This window comes from Vombatus ursinus, unplaced genomic scaffold (genome assembly GCF_900497805.2).
Source record: "Vombatus ursinus unplaced genomic scaffold, bare-nosed wombat genome assembly UNPS02014793.1, whole genome shotgun sequence".
NCBI classification, from domain to species: domain Eukaryota; kingdom Metazoa; phylum Chordata; class Mammalia; order Diprotodontia; family Vombatidae; genus Vombatus; species Vombatus ursinus.
The window spans coordinates 16,334,519-16,348,813 of NW_020954571.1; the positions used below are offsets into that span (position 1 = coordinate 16,334,519).

At 43.5% G+C, this 14,295-nt stretch overlaps 1 protein-coding gene across 8 annotated transcripts in view; it reads right to left on the reverse strand.

Annotated features, from left to right (window-relative positions):
• The window catches only part of NLRC5 (NLR family CARD domain containing 5), a 100,354-nt gene that overhangs the window by 54,674 nt on the left and 31,385 nt on the right, over positions 1 to 14,295 (reverse strand). For 7 of the 8 annotated variants that reach the window (XM_027869473.1, XM_027869474.1, XM_027869472.1 and 4 more), the window contains 8 exons: positions 13,833 to 13,898; positions 8,759 to 8,827; positions 5,808 to 7,551; positions 4,383 to 4,466; positions 4,029 to 4,112; positions 1,248 to 1,331; positions 659 to 748; positions 51 to 110 (listed from right to left, as the gene is read on the reverse strand). In XM_027869473.1, coding sequence (XP_027725274.1) covers positions 51 to 110; positions 659 to 748; positions 1,248 to 1,331; positions 4,029 to 4,112; positions 4,383 to 4,466; positions 5,808 to 7,551; positions 8,759 to 8,827; positions 13,833 to 13,898 — 2,281 coding nt within the window. The remainder of the gene's footprint in view (positions 1 to 50; positions 111 to 658; positions 749 to 1,247; positions 1,332 to 4,028; positions 4,113 to 4,382; positions 4,467 to 5,807; positions 7,552 to 8,758; positions 8,828 to 13,832; positions 13,899 to 14,295) is intronic. The other variant, XM_027869471.1, reaches the window with a different exon arrangement.

A 14,295-nucleotide genomic window follows, 5' to 3' on the forward strand; every position in this document is an offset into this window, starting at 1 on the left:
TGAAGTCACCTGGAAAAGGGATGTCAGAATTACCCATGCCCTCTTTTTACCGAGGCATTTCCAGAGTCTTTCCTGAGGATACAAAGAAGAGAATGATGATCTGTGCTTGCCTGTGAAGAGGAAATAAGAGGGGAAGAATAAAATCTGGGTTAGGCTGACAGTCCACAAGCACATATCAGTAATAATGATAATGATAATAGTTAACACCTATATAATGCTTACTATACAGGTACCGTGCTAAGTGCTTTACAATTATAATCTCATTTGATCCTCACAATGGGAGTGGTAGATGCTATTATTATCCCCATTTTAAAGATGAGGAAACTGAAGCAAACAGAGGTTAAGTGACTTGCCTAGGGTCACACAGCTAGCATGTGCCTGCGGCTAGATCTGAACTCAGGTCTTTCTGTCTTCAAGCCGGACACTCTACCCACTGCACCACCTGAGCTGGTATGAAGGAATTCCTTATGGTGTTCCCAAACTTGTCATCCCTGAGGTCCAAAGCCCAAGCACATGAAACTCAAGGAGCCACCCATCCCATCATCAGAGATCACTGGCCGCCCTCTCTCTCACCCCCACCCTCTGGCCCTCTAACCTCTCCCTGGCCCTTGAGCCTCAACCTCTGAAGGTGGTGTCTGGCCGAGACTACATGGCTTACCTAACCTCCAAGGTGGTAACTCTGGGGTAAGAAACTGCTTCCTTTGCCAAGGCAAGGACCGCCGAGACAGAAACTGCATTTCGGCTTAAGCTGTGAATTTGAGGCAGAGAATCAAGATGTCAACATGGAAGGAAGTTCTGTCCAGCCCAAACTTCCCGGTATCACTTCTTCCTCCCAACTCTGCTCCCACCTTCCCACCCCTTAATACATTAATTGTCTTATGCGAACTCTGCATGTCTCCTTCTCTGCAGTCTCTATGCCTTACCCTTGACCCAAGATACTTTTGCCTGGACCCTGTCCCTGAGCTCTGCCCCTGAGGCTTGGCCAAGAGGACCCAGAGGCCCAGAGAGGTCCCCCAACACAGGGCCTGCCCTATTGAGTCCAGAATCCTGCCTTAATGATAAACCCCAGTGTTTCCTGACACATTCTTGGGGATCAGATACTCCTCCACTCCTGCATTTTACCAGAATGGATTCTAGGTGACTTCAGGCACTTGTGGTTGGTGGTGGGAGCAGAGAGAGACTGGGACAAACTGCTTAAGATAAGCTTTGTCTACTTTGGCCTAAAATGAGTGATGGTAGCTACTTACTCAATTTTCTGTAACCGCTGCATCTTGTGGAGTATCTCAATGATCTTTACACATGAAGAATCATTCAATCTGTTGTCCTGCAAACTGAAACATGACACATGTCACTACCTTGGGGCTGTCTGGTCCTGGGATTCTCCTTACTGAGTACTGCACTCTGCCAAGCTCAAAGGTGGCAGACAAGTACCATGACTCTCTCTAATATGAGACACAAGGCCCAGAGAGTGCGAGTGATTTGCCCACTCAGCATGCAAGGCAGAGGTGGTGATTCCTCCCTCTCTCCTCTGGGCTTTGCTTTTCTCTCTGCCAGTTGCATTTGACTCAGCATTCTCCCCTTTTTTCAGGCTCAGTGGAAGAGTTTTCACTGAAGGGCTCCTTAGCTCATTCCTCAGTAGCCTCACAGCTGGTCTACAGGGTAACAGTGCCAGAATATTAAGTGGTAGACTTCTCCATAGCTTAAATTGGGTAGGATCACTGAGCACCAGGGATCTATCCAGTGGCTAAGACAGGCAGGGCCAGAAAGGCAACATGACATAGGGGCCTGGGTTCTAGTCTGAACATTCGCTAACTAGCTCTGGGACTCTGAGCCAGTGACTTCTCACTGAACCTCAGTCTTTTCTTCTGTTAAGGAGAAGCCATAACTCCTTCCCCAATTGCTTTGAAGTACTATTGTGATAATCAAATGAGATATGGATGCAAAAGCACTTTGAAAAGTCCAAAGCTCCATTTCCTATGTAAGTTATGGTCATTATTATGTTTCCTAAGCCATCATTTTCCAAATTTTTAAAAAATTTGAAACACACGTATAAACTTGTACAAACCACACTGGTGGGACCTTATAATAACAATAGCTTATATTTATTAAGTGCCTACTATATGCCAGGCACTCTGCTGAGGATACAAACAGAGGCAAAAGGCAGACTCTGCCCTTATGGAGTCAGAATCTAATGGGGACTCCACTCAACAAGTAAACACGTATGTGCCCCCAAAATAAATTGGAATTAATTCAAGGAGGGAAAACACTAGAATGAAGAGGGGTTGGGAAAGGCTTCCCATAGAAGGTGGGGTTTTATCTGGGATTTAAAGGAAGCCAGGGAAGACAGTAGTTGGAGTGAGGAGGGAGAATGTTCCAAGAAGGGGGGACAGCCAGAGAAAATGCAGGGAGCAGAGAGATGGAGTGTCTTGTCTGTGGGACAGCCAGGACATCAGCGTCTCTGGATCGAAAAGAGTACATGGTGGGGGAAAAAGGTATAGGAAGACTAAAAAGGGAGGAGGGGCTTAGCTGATGAAGGGCTTTGAATGCCAAACAGAGGATTTAGGGTTACAGAGCACTTCACATATGGAGCCCTAATCCCTCTCACTGACTTTGTTGTACCTTTAAGAGAGAGGGAACAGAAACTTAGGAACTCACAGCTACCTGTTATCTGTGGAAGCCCTGAGAGAAAGCTAAGAGAACTTCTTTCCTGAGGAGACTGGGCCGGGTAACTACCCTTGAAGAAGGAATGTGTGCAAGATAACAAGAGTTAACTGTCATTGTTGAGAGCATCTGAAGAAACAATTTTAGAGAACTTAGTTTAACTCTTATTCTGTGGAGACCACTTTCTGAGAGACCTAAACCGCCAGCCTGAGAGAAACAGATTGTAGAACTGTGGTTTTATGGTTGAGGATTCAGCAGTGAGGGAGAAGTGCCTGGCTGTGACTGGTGATCCATCTCAGAGCTTACATATTGCTGAAACATTTCTCTAATTCTTTGCTTTATTTCTTCTTCTTATGTTAATAAATTAAATGGCCAGTAAAACTGATTTTTGTCTCAGCCAACGAAACTGGGGTTTGACACTGAAAGGAGGAAAAAGCTTATGGGGAAAGGTTTCTCTGATTTTTATGAACCCAGAGGCTTAGAGCTAATTAATTAATTATTGAGATGTTTTCTTTATTGTGAGAATTTATGAATAAATTTCAGAATTTACCCTCTTCATTGTCTTTGAACTTGATGAGAGAAAGAATAAGGTAACAAGTCGGTAGAAGGAATGGTGATTTGGTGCGCGTATACTTAAGAGCACCCAAGGGGTGCTCTCACTTTGTGCCACCCACCCAAAGCCTCATCCATGGGACTGCTACAGCTATCTTCACATCCTCACAACAGCTCTATGAGGTAGTTAATGTATTATATTTATATAATAAATATATTAAATTTATATTTATTTTATGAAAAAAAATTGAGGCTCAGAAAATTAAAGTGATTTGCTCAGGGTCACATAGCTTGTGAGTGGCTGAGCTACTATTCAAATTTAGTTTTTCAACCACACCACCTACTTCATGTTTGAGAGCAAAGGATAAACAACATGTATTCTTTCCGTCATCATGTCAGCCACCTGTGTATCTACACTTCCCCAATTCCAAACATATAATATGTATATGGATGTATGTATAACCAATGTCCTCTCCACCACAGTCTCCACCCCCTTCACCTCCTGATTACAAGCTGGCCAGGGGAAGGAGGAAGCCCAAGCTATCCTGATGTACATGCTTCAATGGTCCAACACCCTGCCACAAGACCAAGGCCAAAAATGAAAAATCTTCCCTCTCTTCCATGGGCTTCACTGCCCTTCGGGATCCAGTCTTATGTCTCTTGACACCATGACATTCCCCTTTCAGGAATACACTACTTCGACAGGGAAGAAGTATCCTGGGCCAGCCAGTCGGGGGTGGGGAGGATTTAGGACAATTTCATTCACTTCCCAAGTCCTGGACTGGGTTAATATCATCCCATTGCCCCACACTTACTTAATCTCTTCCAGCTGAAGGCAGTCTGTAAACGCTTGTGCCAGGTGGCCAATGCCTTGAACTGAGATGTTATTTCCAGTTAACCTATAGAAGTGCAGACACAGACCTTAGGTGGGGACTGAGAGAATGAATCTTGACTGAATACCAGGATAGGACCTATCCACAGGCCAAAGAGGTCTGTGCTGGAGAGGAGCAGCCTAATGTGTGTGTCCCATCCCCAGGGAAGCAGGGAGCAGCTTTGGATTAATTCCCTGGGTACTACACCCTATGGCCTGTCCAGGGATAGTCCTGGTCAGCTGGAGGAGGGTGTCATATGCTACCAGAAGCCAGATGGGCTCTAAGAAAAGACCTTACTCAAGTTTCCTCAGATTTTTCATTGTTGGCAATGTCCTGGAGAGGGCTTCTGCAAAAGCATCTCTGCACTTCCTGCTTCTAACCCTAGAGGAGGCAGAAAAGAGAAAGTGGGAAAGGGTTTAAAAGACTGAAATGATATAGCTTAAATAGAAATTAAATGTATTAAATGTAAATTAAAACTATATAGATCAAAATTATATAAAATTATTGAATCAGAGGATTCACCAAGAGGAAAATCATAGGGACAAAGACCTAAATCTTGAAGACATCTAGTCCAACCCCCTTATTGTGCAGATAAAGAAACTGAGATGCTGGAGACTGAGAGACTTGTCTGAGGTCACAGATGTATTAAGCATCAGAGATGTTATTTGGTTCCAGGCCCTCTTACTCCAAAGACAGTATCTTTCCACCGTACCACACCAATGCTTAATATTAATTTACATTTCTAATGGAATACTATTGTTCCAGAAGAAATGATGAGCAGACAGACTTCAGAAAAGCCTGGAAAGGCTTACATGAACTGATATTGAGTGAAATGAGCAGGACAGCAACAGCAACATTAGGCGGTGACCAACATTGATAGACTTAGCTCTTCTCAGCAATGCAATGATCTAAGACAATTTCAAAAGACTTTTGATGGAAAATGCTATCCACATCCAGAGAAACAACTGTGGAGTCTGAATGCACATTGAAGCAGACTACTTTCTTTTTCTCTCTTTTTTTTTTCTTTCTCATGGTTTTTCCCTTTTGTTCTGATTCTTCTTTCACAACATGACTAATGTGGAAATATGTTTAATATGTTTGTACTTGAATAGTCTATATCAGATTGCATGCCATCTTGGGGAGGGAGGAAGGGAGGGGGAAAATTTAGGACTCAAAATCTTATAAAAGTGAATTCTGTAAACTAAAAATAAATAAATTGAAAAATATTAATTTATATTTCTGTCATTTTATGGTTCACGACTTGCCCAAAGTGAATAAGAGCTGAGAGCAGAACGGAGGTTCTCTGACTTCTAGCTTAGAGCTCTTTCTACCATACCACACTGGAACTAGATTCCCGAGCCCACAGGGCTCATTATCTTCATTTGACAGATGAGGAAAGTAAGTCTTTGAGAGGTTTAGTGATGAGGCCCAAGGTTACTAGAAAATTAGGTACAAAGTTAAGGATTCCCACATTCAGTGCCTGTGGCCAAGAGTCCACATATTTAAAGTGTCTAGCTAGGGTTAGGGATGATGCCTGTTAATACAGAACTGAGAAATTAACTTCCCCATAGTGATGGAACCCATGGCCATGGCCATGGCCTTGTTAATACCACCCCACTGCAATGACCATCCTTATCTGAGCACTCAGTCCCTCAAAGGCCACATCTCCCATAATACTATACTTTATCACAGTGCTATGTTTTATCTTTATCTCTTACTCACCTGAGACTTTCAATTTTCTCACAGCCAGCTAGGGCATCGAGGCACTGAGGCTCCAAAGAGCACCCAGAAAAATCGAGATGCACAGAAGCAGAAGCGTGGTTGATAAGAGAGGTCAGCGCAGCCAAATCTGTGTAGTTCAGGGGGAAATTATGGAAGTCCAGACTGAAAGGAAGGTGCCTGCCAGCCTGCTTAACCAGCTCAGCATCCTGGGTCTCCCTGACACAGTGGCACAGCTGTATCATCTTGGGTCCTGTTAGGTTTCGGGCTGCCAGTCCCTGTAACACTTGCCGGATGGCTGCCTGCTTGGTACCCACCCAGGCTTCATCCTGTTGTGACAAATGACTCAGGAAGGGCTGGCAGGTCTGGGAGGAGAAGCCCGACAAAAAGGTATGGAAGCGATCCAGGAGTTCTGTCCTGGCTTTGGTCCTCAGGGACCATTTGGACTTGAGAAAGAAGTGGCAGCCCACATCAGCCTTATCTATGTTGGGGCTCACCATCAGATACAGGGCTGCAAAGAACTCCTGGAGGCTGAGGTGGACAAAGGCATAGCATGTCTTCTGCTGCTGGATTCCTGTCCTTACCCTAAAGGAGGACAGTAGGTTGTGGGTAGCTGCAAAGGCCACTACCCGTTCAGGTATATTACCTGGGTAGAATACTATTTGCTTGACCTTTAGCCCATTGAAGGCTAGTTCACCAAGGCCCAGAAGAGCCTGGGAGTCCTTGCTCATCCAGGCGTCCTTGTCCTCAGAGGCCCCCTGCTTCCGGCTGATGAAGACATGGAGCATCTGCATATAGACCTGGGTGACTGTTGAGGGAAAGTTAATGGTACTGCCCTGGAGCAGGAGGTGATAGAGACAGATGCAGATGATACAACACAGAGCTGGGACAGTGCACAGGCTCTGGAGCTGGGTATTGTCCCTGAGTTCAGTGAGGGCCGTATCCCGAAAGGGCAATCCATGGAAGAAGTTGCTGACATACTTCTCGATCTGCAGCCATTCAAACCCCCAGACCTCAAACACTGATGTGGCTGTTTCCAGTAAGAAGTCTGGAATCTTCCCAGGGCGTGAGGTGGTCACCACCCAGCAGCCTGGCAAGAGGGATCCACTACAGAGGCTAGAGAACAGTGTGGCAACAGGCAGAGGTAGGGTCGGATCCAGGGAGTCCTCACCACAGCGCCCCTGACTGGGCCAGGGGAAGAGGAACTCATCCAGCCCATCGAAGACTAGCAGAACTCGCTGGGCATTCTCCTGAAGATGCTGGAAGATGGCACCAGGCTCATCCTCTGGGCTCAGGTATAACTCAAAGAGGAGCTGGGGAAGGGTCAGCTCCTGGTTCACTAGGTTAAGCTGGCGGAATTCAAAGAGGAAGACCTTGCTGAACTGGTCCAGCTCGCTGTTGGCCCACATCTGGCAGATTCGATGCATCAGCATGCTCTTTCCTGCCCCCGGCTTCCCAAGCAAGACTGTCACCTTGGTGCCTGCACCTGACTGGCCCTTGAAGAGGTCCTGGACCTTCAAATCAGCCCCATCCTCTACCTCAAGAGGTCCTGACAGAGCATCGCCCCGTGGTTTCTCTGGGTTCTCCTTCAGCCAGGTTACCTTGCCCCGACGCACAACTAGGTCCACGTAGGTCTGGCTGAAGGAGAATGGCCGTCCTTTCTGGGGCACGGTGGTTCTTACTTGTGTACTCCCATACCTCTGCAGGACCAACGTCCTCAGGAGCTTCTCATACCTTCTGACCGACCCTGCATGAGATTCAGGGTTGGGGAAGCAGGGGAATTGATGAGTTTCAGTTTCCCCTCCAGCCTTTCCCTCCCCCTGAAGATGTAACTTGTGATTCTGCCATTAGATACAGTGGGGGAAGAGAGGTACAGGGAAAATGAATGATTCTACTTCTCTTCCTATTAGCTTGCGTGGAACCACAGAATTTGAGAGTTGGAAAGAACTTCAGCAGCCATCTAGTATAATTCATGCCCCCAAAATAATCCCCATAACAATGCATCTGACAACTGGTCACTGAGCCTCTACTTAAAGACCTCCAGTGATGGCAGGCCATCTTGTCCCTTTGAGATTTCCACTCCTTGCTCCTGGTTCTGCACTCTCCCATCTCAGTTGGGGTGCCCTAGGCAGGAGTGCCCTGAAGCCAGCTCTAATCAGCTCAAGATAGCCAACTGTTAAATTTTTAGTCTGAACATTTACACCTTGGAATTCTGCAAATTCTAGAAATCAGGGTTTGATTTATTGTTTTGTTGAATGTATAGACTTAAGAAAATGATTGAGAAAATGTTAATAATGCAGATCAAACTTTTAAATTTATGCCATATTTTTTTTCTAGACAGCAGGCTGTTAAATATCTACCAGCATATCACTGCCCTAGGGCCATCCTAACTTCCCATTACCCACAACCCATATCAGAAAGAGGCTCTGGCCTTTTATGGGGACCAGACGCAGAACTTATTACCATGGAAACAGTCCAGCAAGAACACAGTGTTTGCAGCATGTGAGATCGGGGGGTGGTTTGGGAAGAGAGGAAAACACCTTTTAAAGCAGCGTGTCATAAAGCCAGTTATTAGATGAACTAAGTCAAGTCCCCAGTACCTCAAGTCCTTATCCAAGCCTGCTCTGGAGAGTTCTTTCTAGAACAGGAGGGAATTAGGGAATAGAGAGGCTCTGGGGAAGGGACAAAATTTCCCTACTTGCCCCAGAGGACTCTTCCACCTCCCAAGGCCACGTTTGAAAGAGAAAAGTCTATTCCCCATTGTTTGGAATCTTTCCGAGAACAATGCTTGGGTCACTGTTCGATGTCTGGGAGCTGGCCAGTGAATACATGCCTCAGGTAAGTTCCTCTGGTAGATGAGCAGGGCCCCAGTATGGTCTGGGGTCTCTAGTTTGTCCTCCCTCTTTGTTATCCACCCTCACACACACACATAGCAGCTAACAGAGCTGAGTTACCTAGCTGCTGCTGCCTGGAACATTTTCGATGAGGTGAGGAGCCTATCTCTGAGGAGGGTCGCTTGAGGCCTAGGAGAGAAGGTGATGGAGGGTTGAGATGCAAGCCATGAACTTGGAGCTATGAAGAATCTCATGAGCATCCCTTTGAACAGCCCCTACCTTCTGGGTGCAGGGGAGGGAAAGGAGGCAGGGAGAGGGAGGAGGCAAGGAAAGAAAGCTTCCAAACAAAAGAATGCATGTTAGAATGCTTCAAGAAATCAGGTAAGGGGCCAGAAAACAGCAAAACCTACTCTTTTCTTGCTTTTGAGTTTGTCTACAGGAAGTGAGGTCTGGGTTGGAGGGTGGGAGGAAGCCCAGTGTATCTCTGGGAGGCAGAGATCCATGTCCTAGCATGGCACAGTGGGACAATATGAATGAGGGACTTGCATGTCTGACAGGCTGGCAGCCCCCACAGACTACAGGGGTCGTTTCTGCATGACCTTCCCAGACCCACAAAGGGCAAAGCCAGTAGGCAGAAGGATGGAGACTGTCACACAGTTTCCCCAACTCCTGCAGTCAGGAAAGGTTAGTCTCATTGATGGCTCTCTCCAAGTCTCTCATAGCTACATGAAGTTTAGAGCAAGGAAGGAATATCAGGGGCCACTTGTCTAAATTCTAAATGAACAAGAATCCTTTAACATGTGGTCATTCAGCCTTTGCTTGAAGACTTCTAGTGGTGGGGAAATTACTACAGCCCATGGCAGACCATTTTACTTTTAAACAACCTCATAGGAAGTTTTTCCTTACATTAGGCCTAAATCTGCCTCTTAAAAGCAGCTAGTCAGAGATAGGCAACCTGTGGATTCTAGTCTCAGTCAAAGAGCTGCACTTGAGGACCTACAGGGTCACATGTGGCCTCGAGGTCAAAGGTTTTCCATCCCTGAGCTAGGTGGTTCAATGAAGAGAACACTGGGCCTGGAATCAGGAAGACCTGAGTTCAAATTTGAACTCAAGACACTTACTAGCTGCGTGACCCTGGACAAATCAGTTAACCTTTGTTGCCTCAGTTTTCTCAACTATAAAATGGGGATGATAATAGCACCCACCTCCCAGAGTTGTTGTGACACAAATGAGATAATGTTTGTAAAGCACTTGGCACAGTGCCTGGCATATAGTAGATGCTTAATAAATGCATATTTCCTTCCTTCTCAGTGTTCAAGCCCGTCAATATCTCTTTTTGGTCATGATTCTGAATCCTGACTGTCATCCAATGTAGGAGCTATCCCTCCCTGTATGTGTCATCTGCCCTCCAGGCCAGGGCTCTGAGGAACAGACTGGAGAAGCCAAGCATATCATCTAAACATCCTATTTTCCTTTAATAATCCCTAAAGAAACTCCCTATTTCTGCTCTCTGCAGCTAAGCAGAACACATCTAATTCCTTTTCCATATAGTTCAGTTCAGTTGTTGTTCAGTCACATCCTACTCTTCATGACCCCATTTGGGGTTTTGCTGGCAAAGATACTAGAGTGGTTCACCATTTCCTTCCCCAGCTCATTTTACAGGTGAGGAAATTGAGGCAAACAGCAGTAAGTGACTTACCCAGGAACCAGGAAAAGACTATACACAGTGACTGTAACAATGTAGGTGGAAAGGAAAACCATAAAACAACCAAAACTGAATGCTGAGAAAATAAAAAGCACAGGCTTTGTCTTCGAAGAAAAGATATTAGAAGACATTTCCTCTCACTTCTTTGCAGAGGTGGGGGTTTACAAGGTGTGAAACGCTACACGTAACATTAGATTTTTTTTCAATGTGTTTTTTGGTTTTGCTGAATTGTTTTCTTATTCCTTTTTTTTTAAACCTTTTCCAAAGGGAATGATTCTCTGGAAGGGGAGAGAGGGCAAAATATAAGAGAAAATGTAAGCAATGTGAAAACAAGAGATACCATAAATATATATTTTTAAAAATACCAACTCAACCTGCTAACCCTGGCTTAGCAACTATTTATATTTTAATGAATTCCAATACATGCAGTATCATAATAATTTTTCTGGCACTCCCTCTAAATTCCCATCAGGTCTCATTGCTAATCATTCATTCTCATTCGTGCTTCTTCTTGTTCCTATGGCCCCAGTTCAGCTTTTTTTTTTTTTTTTGACTTTTTAAAAAAAATTATCCATGATTTCTTAAAGGACTTCCAAGATCTTTCTTTTAATTTTTTATACTTAATTTCTTATGTCTTAACTGTGTTTTAGTATCCTGCTACATTCACATGCGACAGTTTACTTAGTCATTCCCCTACTGTTGGGCATTCAGGTTGCATCTAGGTTTTTGTAATTACATATTATGCTGCTATGAAAACAGTTTGAACAAATAGCTCTTTTTTGTTGTTTTCTTTTTTAGATAACACTTTTAGGGCATATTCTCAACAATGGTATTATTTAGTTACAGTGGATATTTAGAATTCAGGTGTAGACCTTTACAATTGTTCTTATTAAATTCCATCTTTTAGAGTAGGATCACTGATTAGAACATTTTAATCAGTCAAATACATTTTTTAAAAATCCTTTGAGATGAAATCAATGGACTTGATTATGAAGAAAAAATTATTTTTTACAACCAAAAGCAATGGCTTTAAAATTCAAAGAAAATAAACAGACTGAGGAAGTATTTGAAGTATTCAATAAATATCAGGCTTATCAGATAAAGGCCTGACGTCCAAAATCTCTATGGAACTGATATCTCCTATCAGTCTAATATAATAATACATACTGCCCAATGGAGCAGTGATCAAAGGATACAAACAGGTAATTTATCAAAGAAGAAATATAAAGGGTTAATATTCACATGAAAAGATATTCAAGCTTCCTAATAATTAGAAAAATACAAATCAAGACAACCTTAAGATGTCACCTTATATCCACAGGAATGGCAAAAATAGTAAGTACAGGGTGTTGACAGGATGGGGAAATAAGGACTCAAATATATCATCGATGGAACTGCAGACTGGTGCAAACATTTTGGGGAGCACTATGACAATATGCAGTAAGAATCACAAAATGGTATACGTTTTCTATTCTATTGCTAGGATTCTATTCCCAAAACATCATTAAAAGGAAAAAAAGGACCTATCAAATACAAAAATATTCATAGATGCTCTAGTTATAATAGCAAAAAAAATCAGAAGTGACTTTTATGTACAACAATTGGAGAATGACTAAAGTTACAGTATATTCATGTAATAGAATATTATAATGCCATTAAAAAGGATAAATATGAATATATAAGAAATAACCATATGAGGTGATACCAAGTTAAATCAACAGAACAGAACTGTATAAACACTAGCTACAACTACATACTTGTTTTTAAAGTGTTGGAAAAGAAGAAAAGAAAGAAGGAAAACAGGGCCAACAGTAGTAGAATTTCTACAGGTATAGAAAAAGAAGCAAAACAAACATTTGCTTGTTAGTTGTTTGTTAATTCTTTTGGTTCTGTCTTGTTAGAGACAAGAGGATTTGGGTAAGATTTTGCCCATTGTTCACATGCTTATTTGATTGTTTTTGTTGATTATTAAGTTTATGGTTTAATTTTAAAAAAAAAAGACTAGGACTATTGCTCTAGTTTGTTGAGATTGACTTAGATACCATTTCTCTTATGTAACATGTTACTATTTCTTCTTATTTCTATAGCATTCCCCTAACCTATCAGTTATGTGACCTTGGGAAGGACCAGTTTGGTTTAGAAGAAAATAAGGTTAGTCTGGCTCATTCTTCATGAATCCATGCTCACTCTCAACAGTAGTTCAGCTCACTATTTATAACTGATTAATAACTATTTGCATTTAAATTAAGTAATTTAACAAATCAAGTCTCATAACTTTTCAATCACTCCCTCTAAGTCCTCATCTGGACTCTCTGGCCATTTATTCTCAGTTGGTCAACTGTAATTCAGTTGCTGGCTGATGATCAGTGAGCCCATCAGTTGACCAATCAATCATCTAGGAAGTCAGCTGCCCAATGAAAAAGTTATTCAGATGACTAATCTTTAATCAGTCTTTGAGAAGGCTGGCCAGTCCAGCTAGTATGTTTGTATCCAAGTTTCTCAAAATGACAACTTCCTCTGACCTAGGGTGCAGGCAAAAGGCCCTGAGGTTTAGTGACCGAAAAATGAAAACAAGTTTCTCCAAGTGAAAGCAGACAGGGAAATTTTGGAGGAATTGTGGGCTAAGGGAGATAGTTTCAAGCCCAGCAGATCCTCCCCTGTCATGTGTCCTGAGGAAATGCTGCAATGTCTTAGATTTCCCAGAAACCTCTACATGCATGCCAGAAGACCAGCCTGTGCATCCTGGGCCTGTAAGGCAGAAAGTAGGTCTATAGTTGGATACAATATTCTCTTCCTCTCTGTTTTTCCTAGAATTTGTCTGTCTGGGAAGAATTTTCTTATTCTCGATGAATAAGATGCAGGTGCACCCATGCTTTTTATAGCCAATTCACTGGGAATTCCTTTCCATTTCTGACGGAGCCTGAAGGGGGGAAGGGGGGGAGGGAGGAGTGGGGAGTATCTTGTCAGGGACAATGCAAATCTGAAAGAAAAACAGAGGGATGGTTCTTGGAAACTCTTGAATGGCTCTTCTCTCTGCTACCTCCTGCCAGGAAATTGGCCCTTCTGAAGGGTCTTTATGACATCTTCCTGAGTGCTGTAAGTCCTAGGATCATGGATTTATAGCTGACCTCTTAAGATTCATAAAATCCAAACTTTGTTTTACAGATGAAGAAACTGGGACTCAGAAATGACTTGCTCAAAGTCACACAGGCAGAAATTAGCCACATAGATCATAGATCTAACCCTTGAAGGGACCTAAACGACTCTTTTCCAATCTTCTCACTTTATAAATGAGGAAACTGACACCCTTAGAGGTTAAATGACTTGCCTAAGCTCACATGAATAGAAAGCATGAGATCCTGGACGTGAACCCAGGTCATCTGACTCTAACTTCAGTGTTGTTTCTCCAGTGTGAGATCTTGGTGCTTTAGTGTATGACGAAACCTCTAGTCCCCTCCATGCCCATCCCTCCTGCAACCTCAGACTCACCTGAATGATGGAGCTGGGACTTAGGAAAGGCATCCTCGCAGAAGTATCTGTTCTGGCTTGGAACCTCTGAAAGAGTAGAGAAATTAGGTAAATAAATGTCTCATGCTTACAGTGGTGAACTGAGACACAGAATGTATTCTATCTCCAATATGGATATGTCTCTCTCCTAAGGGTCTCCTCTGCTGCTTTGTTTTGGTGTGGTGATACCCAGGAGTTTTCAAAGGCTTTGCCAGTTCAGCAAAAGGTCTAGAAGAGCCTGATAAACTGGAAGGGCTTCAAGTCAGGGCCTGGAGATTGGGTGTCTGTGATCTAAGGACCAACTTGGCTAAGCTTGGGGAGTCTCCACCAGAGGGTTGGCTGTAGCAATTTATGAAGCCCTCTGCTAGGTCATAGAGGGGCTGTGATCGGGGTTAGTGGCCATGGAAGAGGAGGGAGTGTCCACATTGATAAAACCATGGGTTCT